At 37.5% G+C, this 18167-nt stretch overlaps 3 protein-coding genes across 3 annotated transcripts; all 3 read right to left on the bottom strand.

The window, feature by feature from the left end:
• Positions 1-471: 471 nt before the first annotated feature.
• LOC113466892 lies at positions 472-16485 on the bottom strand. Its single transcript, XM_026822666.1, has 2 exons — positions 16401-16485; positions 472-1301 (listed from the first exon to the last, which is right to left on the bottom strand). Exon 2 carries the CDS (start codon positions 943-945, stop codon positions 472-474), a length of 474 nt encoding a protein of 157 aa, XP_026678467.1. The 5' UTR covers positions 946-1301; positions 16401-16485.
• Positions 5639-7580, bottom strand: LOC103507930. Its single transcript, XM_008472449.2, has 3 exons — positions 7440-7580; positions 6516-7110; positions 5639-6135 (listed from the first exon to the last, which is right to left on the bottom strand). The coding sequence occupies exons 2-3, from the start codon at positions 7099-7101 to the stop codon at positions 5639-5641; spliced, it is 1083 nt and encodes a 360-aa protein (XP_008470671.2). The 5' UTR covers positions 7102-7110; positions 7440-7580.
• On the bottom strand, positions 13357-15226 carry LOC113466891 (metabotropic glutamate receptor 2-like). The gene is made up of 2 exons (XM_026822665.1): positions 14924-15226; positions 13357-13371 (listed from the first exon to the last, which is right to left on the bottom strand). The coding sequence occupies exons 1-2, from the start codon at positions 15224-15226 to the stop codon at positions 13357-13359; spliced, it is 318 nt and encodes a 105-aa protein (XP_026678466.1).
• Positions 16486-18167: the final 1682 nt, after the last annotated feature.

Genomic DNA, 18167 nt, shown 5'->3' with positions numbered 1-18167 from the left:
GGCTTCTAAAACGATAAGTAGTTACGTACAAAAAATAGCAACCCCTAGGCTTGCACGCAAGAGGTCCCTGGTTCGATACCCGGTCGAATTTTTTTTCGGATCCGTGCTTGCATTTAGGGGTGCCCTCAGCCGCGTGGGGACAATAACTGAGTACTTTATTAAAGTAGCGACCAGTGGCGGCATTACGAGTGTTAAAAAAGATTATTGAAAGATGGGAGTTGATAGCAAGGCAAAGGAGGCACTTAGTAATGTTATGATATCCACTAAAGTCGTGAAAAAGCTATGCTTTACCGAAAATAGTTTGAAATTTGATTGATCGAGATTTTGATTTATAACCTCTATTACGAGTAGATATACCCCCTACTCCTGTGAATGGATTTCATGAGGAAAAGTATTTTGTCCATCTGGACTGGAATCTATTAACGCGAAGGCAGTAGCTGAACTTTTTACTGGCCTCATGTAATCCAACCATTATGTCAGAGGGGTGCCTTCTACATATATATACCGATCATCCAGGATGATACTATAGCTGATGTTGCTTGGCTTCACCATGTTGTTCACTTGTGCTGGAATACTCAAATGTTTCCTAGCACGAACTTTGCTCTCCAAGTGAGTTTCAGCTTTGAGTCGCGCTTTCTTCCGGTGATTTGATTTGTTTTTCCGTTTCACGTGTTTAGTGAAGCAGGCATGTTGCGCCTTGTGGAATGTTGAATGATGTTTTCCTAACGACACTGCCCCTACACATCTCGTGCTCGGTATGTCGTCATGCAACGGGCCCAGATAATGACTAAAGCTGTGTTTGTTCTTGGAATGGAATGGTGCTTCCTCTTGTCTCGAGGATAGCTTGGCAAGTGTATGGATAGGATTATGTTGTGAGCAAGTGATGTGCATGTCGGTGAAGACAAGTATGATGGAACACATGAGCGCGGTACTTCCCAATATCATCGTATTTCATTCTTATCAAGTTTCTACACGACGAAGAAACGAAGGAAACGGGGCTGAATGTATTTTGTGCTGTTTTATCTTCGCTATCTGTTCAGAATTCAGATGTTCTACTGCGGGACTATTACGTTTCTTGCATTACATGAACAAAAGCTCTGAGATTCTCGTTACATGCTGAACAATATTCAGGTTTTTAGATTCTGTCACGCATTGTCATGTTTCCAATTCAAACATCGCATCTGTTATGACTCGCGCGCGCGTTGGGAGAAATAAAACACTTGAACGAAACTTTGAACATTTTACAAGTTTTTCTCTATTATTTCCTCGTTATGTAGTTAAAGTACGATATAACATGTATCCTAACACGTTTGGATTCAAAATGGAGGGTGGAGGAATAGATATACCTAAATCTTGTCACGATGCGAAAGTGTCACTATGTACGATGTTTTACTATGTACATTCGGTATAGATTGTGTTCCTAATACCTATACATGTATGATGTGTGTAATGTAGGTACAGGATGTCTATAAAGTGTGTCATCTGTCATATCCAACAACAATAAATGAATAAAATCTTGTTCGCCTTCTTCAAGTCATCGAAGAAAGAAGAAGCTCCTGAGAAAACATGGGAACTGGTTCATATTGAACAAAATAAGATATTAACGCGAAGGCAGTAGCTGAACTTTTTACTGGCCTCATGTAATCCAACCATTATGTCAGAGGGGTGCCTTCTACATATACGTATATATATACCTATTATGTATGCATATTTGCATAACTATGGCTATTGGCTATATCAGCAGTAGGAATATGGAAATAATAATTATGTTAGGTAGTTGAATTAATAGCTCGTTGTTAATTCACTAATTACATGTTTGCACGCAATAATGTGAAGTGTTAAATTTATGTTTTGAAAAGTACCTCTAGCTACCGCCATAATAGCATTTATTATTATGCGTTGGCGATTTACATTGTAAATTGTAAAGAAAGGAAAATATTGAGGCGGTTTATTAGGAAAGGGTTTATAAAGATGAAAATTCGGCCTTTGAATAAATCAGGTTTGAAGTTTTTGATTGACATTGAAAAGTAGAAGAATTTCACAAAAACGTATCTTGATGAATAATGGAGATACCTATCAACATGATTATTTTTGGAAAAATGATTCTTAACAACAAGATAAGCCGTTTTACCCAAAAAGGGCCTATGTAGGGTTAGGTTCTTCTTGTGTTGAGTCTTTCAATAATAATGATTTTATGTATGTCAAGGTCTGTGAATAATAAAAGGGTTGACATATTTACTGTAGTTATGACTTATGAGCAACATAGTCCTGAGGAATAAGTAGGCTAGAGAAAATGTTAAATAGAGAATTTAACCAATGATTACGTTCAAAGCCTGTAGAGTCGCATAAGCTCAATCCATCCATTAGGGCCGTCTGCCGCTTTGCCCCTACGTACAAACCTTCAAAGCGTGTAAGCCCAGGAACCTTCAAAGCGTGTAAGCCCAGGAACCTTCAAAGCGTGTAAGCCCAGGAACCTTCAAAGTGTGTAAGCCCAGGAACTTACGCTCTTACTTGACGTGTGTGGCCTCCGATTTCTAGATCTCTCAGACGGTCTGAAGACTTTTTCGGAAGCTTTTTCCGTCACACACTTTCAGGCAGTCTGACAGACTTAGGTCGGACAGGCTTGGATCCATCCGACAATTGGAGCGTGAATGGCCGGCCTTCAGCTGTGTCCACACATAGTCGATGGGGTGAATCTATGTTGTCGAGGCAGTGTGGACATCGATCGACGGCCGGTCGACTATGTTTGTGTGGACACACCTTTAGATTTCTATTATTTTTGCGATTTTATTCACCTAATCATCCAGGTAACATAATATTTTACCCTTTATCACTTTTTTCTGTCCATTTTTCAATTTGACACTCGAAGCACCCTCGCAATGACAACGTATTAATCAAGTGTGATACGCAATGTTACCTAAACTAACACATGTAGAAAGCGTGAATGATAGCGGTTGTCTATTCTAACAGCATGTAGAAACTGTGAATGATGGATGAGACGAGGCTGCAGAGGTGTTGATAAACCTTCAATCACCTGAACAGAATACACAGCATCCCTTTCATCTCACACCCTACACTATGTTGCCGGCTGCGAAACAACACCCTAGAGGTGTTGATAAACCTTCAATCACCTGAACAGAATACACAGCATCCCTTTCATCTCACACCCTACACTATGTTGCCGGCTGCGAAATAACACCCACATTTCCAATGGCCGAAGTGTCTAATTCGATAGAATGAAAAGAGATGTAATTTGAAGACATTATTAGATTTGTTGAATTAAATTGAATTCCAAGCAGTGGACGTTACTTGTGGTAATTTAGGTCAAATGACAGATGGGAGGGACAAGTGGTCACTGTTATTGGCTATGGGGGATGACAGATAGGAGAGACAAGTGGTCAAGTTGGACATCCATTTCCAATGGCCGAAGTGTCTAATTCGATAGAATGAAAAGAGATGTAATTTGAAGACATTATTAGATTTGTTGAATTAAATTGAATGCTGAGTAGAGGACGTTACTTGTAGTAATTTGGGACAGATGACACATAGGAGGGACGAGTGGTCACTGTTGTTGGAGATGGGAGAGTGGGGATAACAGATGGGAGGAACAAGTGGTCAATGGTGTTGGGTAGTGGAGGAAAACTCGTCTCCTTTTACTTTGTGCCTTTTTTCAACTCCTCTTCATTTAATTTCCCCAATTTTAGGTGGAAGGAATGCTTGTGCTGAGAGGTAAATAATGTGGATTTCCTTAAAATGTGTTCAATTTCAATAGTGTTCAAAGCGCAGAGGGAGAATAAGAATAGTTAGGCGGTTGAGGAAAAGGAGAGGACGGAGCTCCTGTGTACCTGAGCTCACAAGCTCGAGTTTGGCGGAACTTTCGCTCTCCCTAATATTTCTGGGTTTTCAGATCTGCTTAGGTTGAAGCTATTCCCCAAATTGTGAAAGATGTAGGTGTAGACTTCACTGTGCATTGATATTATAAGTACACCAAAGTGATCTTTATTGTACCTATATTATCTCGATTTAGAGGTAGTTGAATTGTTTAGTTAAATCCTTGGGTAAATACCTAGTTTAAGTAGCAAAGAACAGAATTGAATACGAGAAATCACAAAATTTTAATGAATATATGCATGTACCTATTAAGTACAAAAAGTACTAGAGTATTACCGCACTGACAACACCTGTAGAGTACTGTACATAAAGTGTAGAACATGAAGAAAGTCAGTGATAGAGATTCCCCTTATTCTCCCACGATGACTTCGAGATACGTTGGGTTCGAAGAGCACAAGGTACAAATTTCCACAACCCAGAAGAGGAGGGAATTTATGTGGGAAATCTTGTCACACCATTATTATTATCAAAATAATCCCCTACTTCATACCCCTGCGATGGGAGGGGAAGTTACTCCCCCTCCATCATAGCCATTTGTGGTGGAAGAGTAGACACACTATTCCCCTCACCACAAACCTCTTAACAGCAACATAAGCCGATCAATTATCATACAGTGTTAGAGGGGAGAGAGGGTTGATGGAATACCGTGGTTGTCATTCCAAAACTTAGCACCCTTAGGAAGTTTTCATGTCAACACCTCCTGATATGGTCTATAGAAATATTAGGATCAAGGTGACGAAAAATAGTAACTTGGTTCTGAAGGTGTAGACCTTTCAAATAGGTATTTCTTTTAATATTTTTCTATTTTTTTTTTTTATTAAAGTGAATATATCCGTGATGGACTCAATCAATAGCTATTTTATTCCTCCAACCTCACATATAATTAATTTTGAGCCATTGTTAATTTTTATTGAAGAAATATGGCAAAAACCTGAGGTGGGCCAATAATTGGAACCAAATGGGCGAATAATAGGAACATCATTCTGAAAGGTGGGCGAATAATAGGAACACTCGCCTTTTTTCACTTGATGGAAATTTTCGGAAAATCGGTAGACTATTATTAATTCGCTATAAATACATTCTATTAAGGACTAAATTCCGCTTCAAATGAACCTAAGATCACTATTCCAAAATAATTAGGACCAGAGATATAAGTGTTTTTGTCTGGAAAAACCCTTAGGTGGGCGAATAAATGGTACACTTACCCTATTGTAGTCGGATTGTGTTGACAGTATTTTTTTCTTCTTTTGCTGTTGCCAGAACGTACATATATTTTATTGCTTTCAACTTAACAGAGAGGATGAGGTTTTTCTTCTTCATACATTCAAGGGGAATATATATAGATAGAATCAGATATACCTACCTATTTGTAAGCAGGACGGTACGTTTGTTTTGTTTGTTTTCGTATATGTATAACTCAGTAGTTCCCAGTACAAAGAAGCAGAAGGAGAAGAAAGAGGAGGAGAGGAAGAAGAAAAAGGAGGAGGAGGAGGAGGAGGAGAAGAAGAAGAAGAAGAAGAAGAAGAAGAAGAAGAAGAAGAAGAATTGAATTGAAAACATGTTACTTTTATTTTTAATGATATACAATACAAACATAGTTCATCTCCTAAGCTAACTGAGTGTAACTTCTGGGGAGATGGATTCTCCTTTTTCAATTTACTTTTTGTTCACTCTTGCAAATAAATAGGCAAAAAATAAAAGAAGAAGAAGAAGAAGAAGAAGAAACATGCACCTAATTAGGTAGACTTCAAAACAAAGGGTTTCTTATGGTAAAAGGATAATTTTTTTCTTCGGGAAACTCCGGTATAAGTCGGTTGCTATACTCCAGATATCCTCCTGTCACAGGTTTGGTTAGCTTTGCTTTGGTTTTGGCACGCGATCTAACCTTTGTGCTGCCTTTAATGAGGTAAGGTGTTTTGCTTCCCGGTTCTTTTTCAGATAGTTTGGTTTTGATAGCGTCGTGTACAGTATCGAGAATATCGTCTCCATCTTGGATAATGTCAGGTAGGGGAATGGCAGGGAGCAGGGGCATATTTTCGTCCACTTTGTTCTCATCTAATTTGCTACCTTCAGCTCGCAGTGACTTTGACTTTTGGAATACGTGGATGAGGAGTGGGCTTGGGGTTTTGTTTGCTTTGTTATACACTGGAGTAGTTTTCACATAGGTTTTCACCTTCTGTCGTGGATGTTTGTTCATATTTAGACGTATCACCTTATTATTGTTAACAGTTTCTTTGAACAAGGGTGTTGGATAATGTCAGGTAGGGGAATGGCAGGGAGCAGGGGCATATTTTCGTCCACTTTGTTCTCATCTAATTTGCTACCTTCAGCTCGCAGTGCCTTTGACTTTTGGAATACGTGGATGAGGAGTGGGCTTGGGGTTTTGTTTGCTTTGTTATACACCGGAGTAGTTTTCACATAGGTTTTCACCTTCTGTCTTGGATGTTTGTTCATATTTAGACGTATCACCTTATTATTGTTAACAGTTTCTTTGAACAAGGGTGTTGGATGTGTTGTGTTGGAGCTCTCAACTCCATTCGGTTTTCTTTTGGGAAAGCAAATGATTTCTTGGATCAGTGTGAAGTTGGTTAGTCCGTCGGTTTTATTGAGACCTTCGGTATAGGGTGTTGGATGTGTTGTGTTAGAGGTCTCAACTCCATTCGGTTTTCTTTTGGGAAAGCAAATGATTTCTTGGATCAGTGTGAAGTTTGTTAGTCCGTCGGTTTTATTGAGACCTTCGGTACCACCAGTATGGTTGCCGTCATATCTGAGATCGTAGGATTTGAGAATGTAGGCTGGAGGTGTGTTCATATCAAGAAGTATCTGAGGTTCTTGGTTATGATGGTATTGTATGGCAACAGGAGGGACTTGTACAGTATGAACTGATGTTGTCGCACTGTTAGTTGTTGTGGTAATGTTGCTACTCTCTACTGTCCATGTTGTACTTATCTCTTTGTGTTCATTATGTGGGTCTATTTCACTTGTGTGACTAGTAACGCCTATAGATAAGTTTTTATTATTGGATTTTATCAGAAAACCATTTGGACGTGTCTTGTTCTTCACAGGAACTGTAGTAGCATTAGTAACAGTGGAGGCATTCGTGAGAAATTTTATGTCAATACTAGACACAGACTTATCTGAAGTGTTGAGGAACGTATTGTTGAGTAGCATGAAAGATACAAATAGATTCTCAACGGGAACAATGTGCATTGTGTCCAACTGAAACAAGGAGAGAGAGTTCTAAAAGTTCATGATGGTTAGAGGAGTAAAAGGGTTTGAAAACTTAGGAAAGAGACACTGGCGAAAACGTTTGAACAAAATAGATTACCTAAATAGTATTTGAAGGCACTTTAATAAAATTATGATCTGCGAAATATCTTGACTTCACCGCAAATATTACAAAGGACACGCGATATATTAAAGTTTATTCTTGTGCAAATATTATGTCGTAACTCGAAACTTCTGCGAAGTGCTAAATACAAAATTTTAAGGACGAAGTACCTACCTATGTATTTCTGAAAACAAAGAACCGAACGGAATTGACTTACCCGCGGTTACAGTTTACTGTCTTGAATTTATCCGGGTGTACCCATTGTTCACATTCTCAACCACAATAATTAAAAATCAAGCCTAGTAAATTAGTAAATCCTCCAAAATAACGGTATAAAAATATAAACACTTAAAACAGATCTCCATTGATTTTCGTGTAAAAGTCCATCTTATTTGGCTACTCGGCCTGATTAACTGTCCTACCTTCCAGTCAGTCCCAAATCAACGGATATTTTCCATCATTTCATCCCATCCCATGGTCTGTATTTGTCCTGATGTGAGATCTGATGGCAAATATTCGTGCCCTTTTTTAAGGGCGGTGGGAGTGTAAGGAACGCCCAACACTAACGGAATGGGACTGTTTGAAAAGAAGAATCTTTCAAGGAAGAATAGAACGTTATAAAAAGTATTGGAAGATTGGGAAATGTTGGAAAGATCAACAAAATGGAACCTTCAAAGCGTGTAAGCCCAGGAACCTTCAAAGCGTGTAAGCCCAGGAACCTTCAAAGCGTGTAAGCCCAGGAACCTTCAAAGCGTGTAAGCTCAGGAACCTTCAAAAAGCGTGTAAGCCCAGGAACCTTCAAAGCGTGTAAGCCCAGGAACCTTCAAAGCGTGTAATATTTATTGGCTTAGGAAGGAACTTTGATTTTTCTAATTTTTGTTTTTATGACTACAATTTTGGAATACCACTGGTTCGATAGCATTCTCTAAGCCCTTTCTTTTGATAAAATTGGATCTTGAAAAAGTTCGTCCAGTTCAGACTTATGTAGCGTAGACCCACAGGTGGGCCAATAAATGGTACGTTTTTTAGGTGGGCGAATAAATGGTACACTTACCCTAGTACAACACACAACAAAATAAATACACTTCAACATATCAAGACAGGACTAAAAAGAGTATGTCCAAAACAGGTATCTAGAAAATCCTCGACTTTTTTTCTGTGAAAAAAGTTTACGGACAAAATGAAATTGCAAAAGCCTAGATAAATTTAAAATGTCCAATACAGGGATGGTTCAAAAGAAAAAAGTGGTAATAAGATACATCGTATTTCACATCTATTCTATTCGAAGTAAACTTTTTCCATGTTTGATAGAGGGAACTGTAACTGCTAAGGTATTAACTGTAACTGCTAAGGTATTAACTGTAACTGCTAAGGTATTTACTGTAACTGCTAAGGTACTAACTGTAACTGCTAAGGTATTGTTTCTGCAATGAAATTCACATGGGAGGTTTTTTCATTTGATGCAGTTTTACCAACAGTATACAAAAATGCAAAAACCTGAAAATCGATTTTTTGACACATGGGAGGTTTTTTTCCCAGCAGCGACGATATTGTAAAGTCTCTATGTTTGTATTTTACGTCATAATATTATATCAAATCTCTGTGTATTATATCTGATGTTATATCTGTATCCTCTATCATGTTGTCTCCTAATCATACATACTAGGTATCTTGTACCTTTATCATATCTAGACACATCATTAATGCATCCATCTCTTCCTTCTTTACTCCCTCAAAGTCTTTCATTTCATTCCGCTACCTTTCTTTTCATTGCACAATGCTTCATCAGAAGATTCAGAATTATTACTCGACTAAGACTTACTTCTGTACACAAAAAGCCCACTCTGGGTCCTAGGCGTAGGTGCAGCCTTAAAAGTTGGGTTAAGCTTATACGAATCTATGAAAAGACTTAACCACAGATTATTGGTTTTCCCTCTAAAGAGCTTTCCAACATGTGGTTCGGTAGGACTATTTCGTAAACAAACGATTACCAACTGAAAAAGCGGTAAATAAGTAGATTGCATACCTAGTTTGGGTAACAATTTTGCAAATCTCTTCCTTCTTTACTCCCTCAAAGTCTTTCATTTCATTCCGCTACCTTTCTTTTCATTGCACAATGCTTCATCAGAAGATTCAGAATATTCTTACTCGACTAAGACTTACTTCCGTACAGAAGCCCACTCTGGGGGTTAGTGTAGGTGCAGCCTTGAAAGTTGGGTTAGGCTTATACGAATCTATGAAAAGACTTAACCACAGAATATTGGTTTTCACTCTAAAGAGCGTTCCAACATGTGGTTCGGTAGGACTATTTCGTAAACAAACGATTACCAACTGAAAAAGCGGTAAATAAGTACATTGAAAAGTAAAATCCCATCCCCCTACTGTTGTCATGGGATTTTTCTCGAAAAATCTCGTCCTCAACACGCTCCCCTGTGCTAGATCCCATAGTTTAGGTAACAATTTTGCAAATAGTTGAAGAACAGAATAGGAAAATACATAACTATTGCAAAACATGATGTGCAATATTGTTTTCAGGAGGCAACCTTTCACTGTAATGCAAAATGTTAGGTAACAATTTTGCAAATAGTTGAAGAACAGAATAGGAAAATACATAACTATTGCAAAACATGATGTGCAATATTGTTTTCAGGAAGTAACCTTTCACTGTAATGCAAAATATAAAGTACAAGGCCATAACGTTGCTCTCAAATGGGATGTGGGACCATTCCTTGGCCTTGACTTAAATTATATCTTCGGGAACGATAAAACGACGAAAATAAATGGACGAATTTAATTGAACACTCGTAAGTAAGGGGAGCAAAACGAAATGAAAGTAGTGATAGAGAAAATCAATGCACATAGAAGACACAAAGTCTGACCGTAAGGATAAATAAAGAGTCTGCGAAACGAGCAATAAAGCAACATGATATATTTACTTGGCGGTATTGTTGAAATATTATTGATTTTGGAGCAAAACGAAATGAAAGTAGTGATAGAGAAAATCAATGCACATAGAAGACACAAAGTCTGACCGTAAGGATAAATAAAGAGTCTGCAAAACGAGCAATAAAGCAACATGATATATTTACTCGGCGCTATTGTTGAAATATTATTGAATTTGATAATTGTAATGTTGTGCAAGGGAAGAAAGAAAGAAACTGATAACAATCATGTCACACTGGTCATAAAAAAACAAACAATGAAAAGTTACGTTTTTGTCCTCATTTCAGCAGGATAACTCTCAGCACGTTAAGGGCAATATCATCTGATGGTACCTTTTGTACAACAATATCAGATATACAGCTCAATCAGTAGGAAATAGAGCCCAATTAACGTTACCAGGTCGCCACCATGTTGCCTAGTAAGTACTGAGATTACTGAACAATATTGACAGCAAGAGTGGAAAACATCTGTATAGGCAATATCATCTGATGGTACCTTTTGTACAACAATATCAGATATACAGCTCAATCAGTAGGAAATAGAGCCCAATTAACGTTACCAGGTTGCCACCATGTTGCCTAGTAAGTACTGAGATTACTGAGCAATATTGACAGCAAGAATGGAAAACATCTGTATACCTACTCCTCGTTTGCCAGACGCTCAAGGGAAATTTTCTGGAGAATGACAAATAATAACGGAAAACGGAAAAGAAAGATAAGGGAAGCTAGAGAATGGGGTTGTCTTTGGCTATACGAGTTAGAAGTTTGGGTGAAGACAGATGTAGGGCGAAACTCCGAGAGACTTTATGTCTGCCCTAATTCCAGAGCTTCTGATTTTATCTCATTAAGAAGAGGGATAAGGGAATTTTAGGGATAAGGGAACAGGAATGAGGGAATTTTAGTACGGAATTATAGTGCGGCTTACGTACGGTAATAAGGGAAAACACGTGACTCATAATCTGGAATGTCATACGAGTTCCGTTTTCCGTATGACAATATGAAGGATAGGGAATTTTTTCATTAAGTTCCATTAATTTTAGTACGGAATTATAGTGCGGCTTACGTACGGTAATAAGGGAAAACACGTGACTCATAATCTGGAATGTCATACGAGTTCCGTATGATATTATGAAGGATGGGGAATTTTTTCATTAAGTTCCATCATTAAATTTATCGCTGTAGGTTAATTTTTATGGGACCTAGATTACTACGTTCTTTCCTTTGTTCCTTATTTGAGTAAGATATTTTAAAATCTCAAGACAATCATGCATTTTTTCCATCCCAAACTAGAGCCATCGCTAATTAAATTTAACGTCTAAAATCTAAATCTTACCTTTGATAAAGTCGAGCGTGCTTACGCTCCAAGCTAATTAAGCTGGCTAAAATAAATGCCTTTTTGAATGAATGAAAAATATTGTCGAGAATCAGTTTCAAAAAGGATTTCGTTAGGTTGTTATCTCTATTATTCATCAAGATACACGACTTTCTGTCAATCCCCTTTAATACTTGAACTTTTCAAATGAAATCAATAACTTTCAAGCTGTTCCACTTAAAATCAAAACTCGTTTTTCGTCTTTTAGCCCTTCTTAAATAGAACCCCTTCAATTATGGTAATTAAGAAAAGCTCCTTCTTCGTTTTTTTGTGTCTCCTTAGTGAATTCCATCAGGACATTAGGTATTCTCTTTTTTGCCCTCCGAGAAAAATAAACATAAATTAACACGAACCTAAAAAGTGTTCGTAATGAGTAAATTGACAACCTTGTCAGAATTTCAATTCCGACTTTCAGCTCACAATCCATTAGAGAATTATGAACATTATTTAACACCACTGCCTCTCTCCTGGAATAAAAATTAATAATGGCTCAAATCTAATTATATGTGAGGGTAGAGGAATAAAATAGCTATTGATTGAGTCCATCACGGATATATTCTCTTTAATAGAAAAAAATAGAAAAATATTAAAAGAAACAGAGTAAAAATATGAAATGTGTAAACTAAATTGAAACATTTTTTGTATCACCTGTCAGCAAGAAACAGACAAACTATTGAAAATAATAATAATAGGTAGTTAATAATAATGAAAATAATAGTAAATAGGTAAATAAACTTTATCTTAAAAGAATTCTAATAACACCCACGTACCATTTTGTAAAGTTCGCTTTGTAAGCGCTAGGCCGCGGGTTCGATCTCCAGCCTGGGTGGATTTTATCCTGAACGGATAATGTTCGTTAACGGAACGGCTGACTTTCTCCTATCCTGTCTTCCTTCTCTCCTCGATTTTGGGACGATAGGACCTTAGCAGTCACAGTTCCTTCTGTCAAAACTAAAAGAAAAAAAGAAAAAAACAAGGGGTCAATGAATTGTTTAAAATTAAAATTGTAAATTGTTCAGGTAAATAAATAATAATGCTAAAAAGTTTAAAAGCCACCAATCAGTTTGTTTATTTTTTCTATTATCCAAACTATAGAAAAATAAAACAAATAAAAAAAAATCCAATACTTAGAGTAAACCAAGAAGTTTAAGTTCGGATTGTGGTCCATTAGAAAGTTAGGGTTCAAATCTTACATTGGTATAGAAAATAGAAAGTACATTTGAACACAAGGAATAATAACAAAGGCAGTATTTTCTCTTAAAAAGATTTTCAAGGAATAAAAGGAACTTAGATTTCCTGTATATACTGAAAAATTGTCTTCTAATGAGCAGTTTCATTTCCTGTCGTTTCCCACAATCATTCGCTTACAATTTACCTGGGTATTATATCTCTTGGTTTCTACTTATTGTATAGTTTCTATGTTTGTATTTTACGTCATAATATTATATCAAATCTCTGTGTATAATGTCAAGATAGTACATACGTATACCTATATCCTCTATCATGTTATCTCCTAATCATACATACTAGGTATCTGTACCTTTATCATATCTAGACACATCATTAATGCATCCATCTCTTCCTTCTTTACTCCCTCAGAGAGAGAGAGAGAGAGAGAGAGAGAGAGAGAGAGAGAGAGAGAGAGAGAGGAATAGAATGAAAGAAAGAAAGCAAAAAGTCAAGATGATTGTGATGAGCCCAAGAATGTAACACTGTGACTTCCTACTTCCTAACAAAATAGGTAGCATGCTTGATGGAAGAATTCTTGAAATGTGACAGTGCGATTTAGTGAAAATAAAATATCTTTGAATGAAGAAGGCTCAGAGAGTGACTTTCTGAAAACATCTCCCGAGGACGAATTGAGGGCTTTCATGCAAAAAGACCCTAAGCCTAGGTGGTCCCTTTTGGAAAATTTTGGCGGAAAAAGGCTTTTTTAAAAGTGGTTTGATAGAGGGAACTGTACTTTTAAGGTCTTATCGCACCAAAAGCGAAGAGAGAAGGAAGGCAGGATAGAAGAAAAGCTGGACTTTCCGAGAACCAACTTTATTTGTTCAGAATAAAATCCATTAAAAGTGGTTTGATAGAGGGAACTGTACTTTTAAGGTCTTATCGCACCAAAAGCGAAGAGAGAAGGAAGGCAGGATAGAAGAAAAGATGGACTTTCCGAGAACGAACTTTATTTGTTCAGAAAAAAAATCCGACCCAGGCCAGGCGGATATCGAACCTGCGACCTAGTGCTTACGCTCCAAGCTAATTAAGCTGGCTAAAATAAATGCCTTTTTGAATGAATGAAAAATATTGTCGAGAATCAGTTTCAAAAAGATTTCGTTAGGTTGATATCTCCATTATTCATCAAGATACACGACTTTCTGTCAATCCTCTTTAATACTCGAACTTTTCAAATGGAATCAATAACTTTCAAGCTGTTCCACTCAAAATCAAAACTCGTTTTTCGTCTTTTAGCCCTTCTTAAATAGAACCCCTTCAATTATGGTAATTAAGAAAAGCTCCTTCTTCGTTTTTTTTTGTGTCTCCTTTGTGAATTCCATCAGGACATTAGGTATTCTCTTTTTTGCCCGCCGAGAAAAATAAACATAAATTAACACGAACCTAAAAAGTTTTCGTAATGAGTAAATTGACAACCTTGTCAGAATTTCAATTCCGACCTTCAGCTCACAATCCATTAGAGTATTATCGGGTATACCTAAAAAACTGATTACACAAAATTCAACTGATTGGCCATAAGGAGTGCGAAAATTAGCTGACTGACCATAAGGCAATATGCAAGACGGCGGTTTACATCGTTTGGCGAAAGAAAATTTCAGAAAAGTCGTACCATTTTCCAGTAGTACAGGAAAAACCACTTTCGGGATCATAAAACTCAACTGATTGGCAATAAGGAGTACGATTCCTGTACTACTGGAAAATGGTACGACTTTTCCGAAATTTTCTTTCACCAAACGATGTAAACCGCCGTTTTGCATATTGCCTTATGGTCAGTCAGCTAATTTTCGCACTCCTTATGGCCAATCAGTTGAATTTTGTGTAATCAGTTTTTTAAGGACAATGTTGGTCATGTACTTGGGTACAGTTTTGAGTAGTGAGTACCCGATACCCGTTCCGGGTAAGTATTCAAATGAGTAGCCATACTGGATACAACAAAAAATGTCCCCGAAAACGAACTACCTTTGGTAACTAGATGATTTTTGGTTGTTGGAGAATCATCAAAATACGAGGATAGAGTCAAACAACATGGGAAGACTAAATTCCCAGAAGGTTCCGTGGACATTCGAAGAAAAACTGACTGATCGAAAATTTAACCCGATTACATTTGACCCTATAGGACAAGGAGAGTAAAGAGGGGGAACAAATCAAATAACTAATTACCGTGTCACAGTCATCCAATATGTGAGCCCCAATGGTAATCTTCTTGTCTTTCCTAGCATTGATAACATCCAGTGTATACAGCATTGTCTCCAGGGCTTGTATGCCTCCCTGTGCCATCACAGGACCACATTTGATCTTCTCTGATCTGGAGTGTACCATCATGAGTCCTCCCACCACCACATCACCCTCCACCACTGCCACGTTCTTCACAGGCCAACTGGTTTCTCTCTGACTCTCCTCCAGACGTTCCTCAGGCCTCAGGGATGATGTCCAGGCAGGTTCCTCCAGATGGTTGGTTGTCATGGTAAAGCCATCACAGGACCACATTTGATCTTCTCTGATCTGGAGTGTACCATCATGAGTCCTCCCACCACCACATCACCCTCCACCACTGCCACATTCTTCACAGGCCAACTGGTTTCTCTCTGACTCTCCTCCAGACGTTCCTCAGGACTCAGGGATGATGTCCAGGCAGGTTCCTCCAGATGGTTGGTTGTCATGGTGAACGATCCGTTATCCCACTTGATGTATTCTTTGCTGTTGATGTGATCATCCAGGATGATACTATAGCTGATGTTGCTTGGCTTCACCATGTTGTTCACTTGTGCTGGAATACTCAAATGTTTCCTAGCACGGACTTTGCTCTCCAGTTTATGGGACCTAGATTACTACGTTCTTTCCTTTGTTCCTTATTTGAGTAAGATATTTTAAAATCTCAAGACAATCATGCATTTTTTCTATCCCAAACTAGAGCCATCGCTAATTAAATTTAACGTCTAAAATCTAAATCTTACCTTTGATAAAGTCGAGAAAGGACAGTTTAACGACAATAAGGACAGTTTAACGACAGTAAGGACAGTTTAAGGACAATAAGGACAGTTTAAGGACAATAAAGACAGTTTAAGGACAATGAGGACAGTTTAACGACAATAAGGACAGTTTAACGACAGTAAGGACAGTTTAAGGACAATAAGGACAGTTTACGGACAATAAGGACAGTTTAAGGACAATAAGGACAGTTTAAGGACAATAAGGACAGTTTAAGGACAATAAGGACAGTTTAAGGAAAATAAGGACAGTTTAACGACAATAAGGACAGTTTAAGGACAGAGTTGGTGATGTACCTGGGTACAGTTTTGAGTAGTGAGTACCCGATACCCATGTCGTGTACGTATTCAAAATGAGTAGCCATACCGAGTACAATTAAAAAATGTCCCCGAAAACGAACTACCTTTGGTAACTAGATGATTTTTGGTTGTTGGAGAATCATCAATATACGAGGATAGAGTCAAACAACATGGGAAGACCAAATTCCCAGAAGGATCCGTGGACATTCGAAGAAAAACCGACTGATCGAAAATTTAACCCGATTACATTTGACCCTATAGGACAAGGAAAGTAAAGAGGGGAACAAATCAAATATCTAACTAATTACCAACATAATTATAAAATAATTCTATGCATAATAATTACCAACCGGAAATTTCGAAAACACGAACGACGCGTAATTTTTCTACTAGCGAAATTCGAAAAGAACCGAAACCCACCGTTATCATTACGAGACCGAACCAGAATGAGACAGAAAGTTAGGAGTTAGGGGCGGAAAACAGAAAGCTCTCTCTCTCTCTTCCTCCCTTTTCTCTCCGTCTCTCTCTCTTTCTTTCTCTCTCTCTCTATTTCTCTCTCTCTCTTTCTTTCTCTTTTTTACGATTTACCTTGAAATTTTCTTCCCTTGAAAATTGTTATTTTCCGTTGTTCCCAATCAACAATTCCGGTATTTTCCCGTTTGTACGTATCTGCTCCGATTACGTTTATAGCTACGCCATTTTTCGCGGAAATTCTTCCATCCAAGTTAAATTTGAGGAAAGAAATAATGAAATTTTTGATATTCTTTCCTTTTTCCTTTGTTCGAAATCGAAGGCCCAGGCCTTTTCATTTTCTTTGATATTATTAGCAAACAATTTGATCAAACTTTAACTTGAAAAAAAAAAAAAAAAAACTAACCCCTCTTCCGATCTTTAAAAAAAAATTTTATCAAACTTTAACTTGAAAAAAAAAAAAAAAAAAAAGAAAAAGAAACTTCGTAAAACAGTTATCGAACAAGCAAAATCCAAGTAGGTACCTATGATCAAAGAATTATTATGTAGGTACCTATATGTATTTCATCTTCATACATTATGTTTTGAAAGGTATTGATCATCAGGATTTTACAGGTAAAACGCAGTCTCATTCTGAATATTAGGCAACCAACACAGACAACATACAGAAAAACACACGATTCGCACTGAAAAATTTGAGTATGCAATGTGCAACATACAAAACATTCGTGGAGATGTCCAGTGTCCATTGAACGTACTGTGACTGGAGCAAATGGACGATATAGCCACGTTGACGTACCTACCATAATTATGGTTATGTGATACCATTTTCTGATTTTTACTTTCCTTATCCTATAGGAAAAAAAGTAATGTAATCGGATCAAATTTTCGATGGTCAGTTTTTAGTGCCAAAACACGTTTTGAGGTCCCTAGAAAAAAAAAAAAAAAAAAAAAAAAAAAAAAATCCCTTCTACCGGGTTTCAAAACCCCCACCCTGTTTACGAGTTTACAATTTACATGCATATTTTGCTGATGTGACGGCCATAAAACCTATAGTAATAAAGAATTTATTAGAGGGAGAAATGGAGAGATAGAGAGGGAGATACTGAAAGAGAAAGGGAGAGAGAGATATGATGACAATGTGAACCCTTCTTCTCCGTCCTCCTCCTCCTCCCTCCTTAAAGGGGAGGAGGACCCCCTTAAAATTCGTTCTATTTATTTTTTGTGACGCTGAAATATTATGCGAGCGCCATTTTGGATTACTATTCTGGAGACACACGGGAGGGACGCAAAAGTGGATCAAGGTAAAAAAACTCAAGGGACCTCAAAAGGGACATTTTTACTGATTCCCCGAATATGAAAATTCGGAAAGGAGGTAATTAGTTAATTACCTAAATCTACATTTCAATCACAACTTGTCATAACTTACCATCAGGTTTATTCTGCCATTAGTCATTACCATGAGAATTAATCATAATTAGCTACCAGGTGGTGTGAAAACCTGGAGACATTGAGTTCATTGCCAATGTGTTGTAGAATACTGTTGGCGACATGAACTTAATTTAACGAATTCAATTTAAAGTTTTATCAATTTTTGCAACAAAACAGCATGTAAACGTTACCTTTCATAAAAAAAGCGACCTTTT

The sequence above is a fragment of the Diaphorina citri genome, unplaced genomic scaffold, assembly GCF_000475195.1.
Source record: "Diaphorina citri unplaced genomic scaffold, Diaci psyllid genome assembly version 1.1 scaffold352, whole genome shotgun sequence".
NCBI lineage: Eukaryota > Metazoa > Arthropoda > Insecta > Hemiptera > Psyllidae > Diaphorina > Diaphorina citri.
Note: the sequence above shows the minus strand (reverse complement) of the source record. Positions and strands in the feature narration are given on the sequence as shown.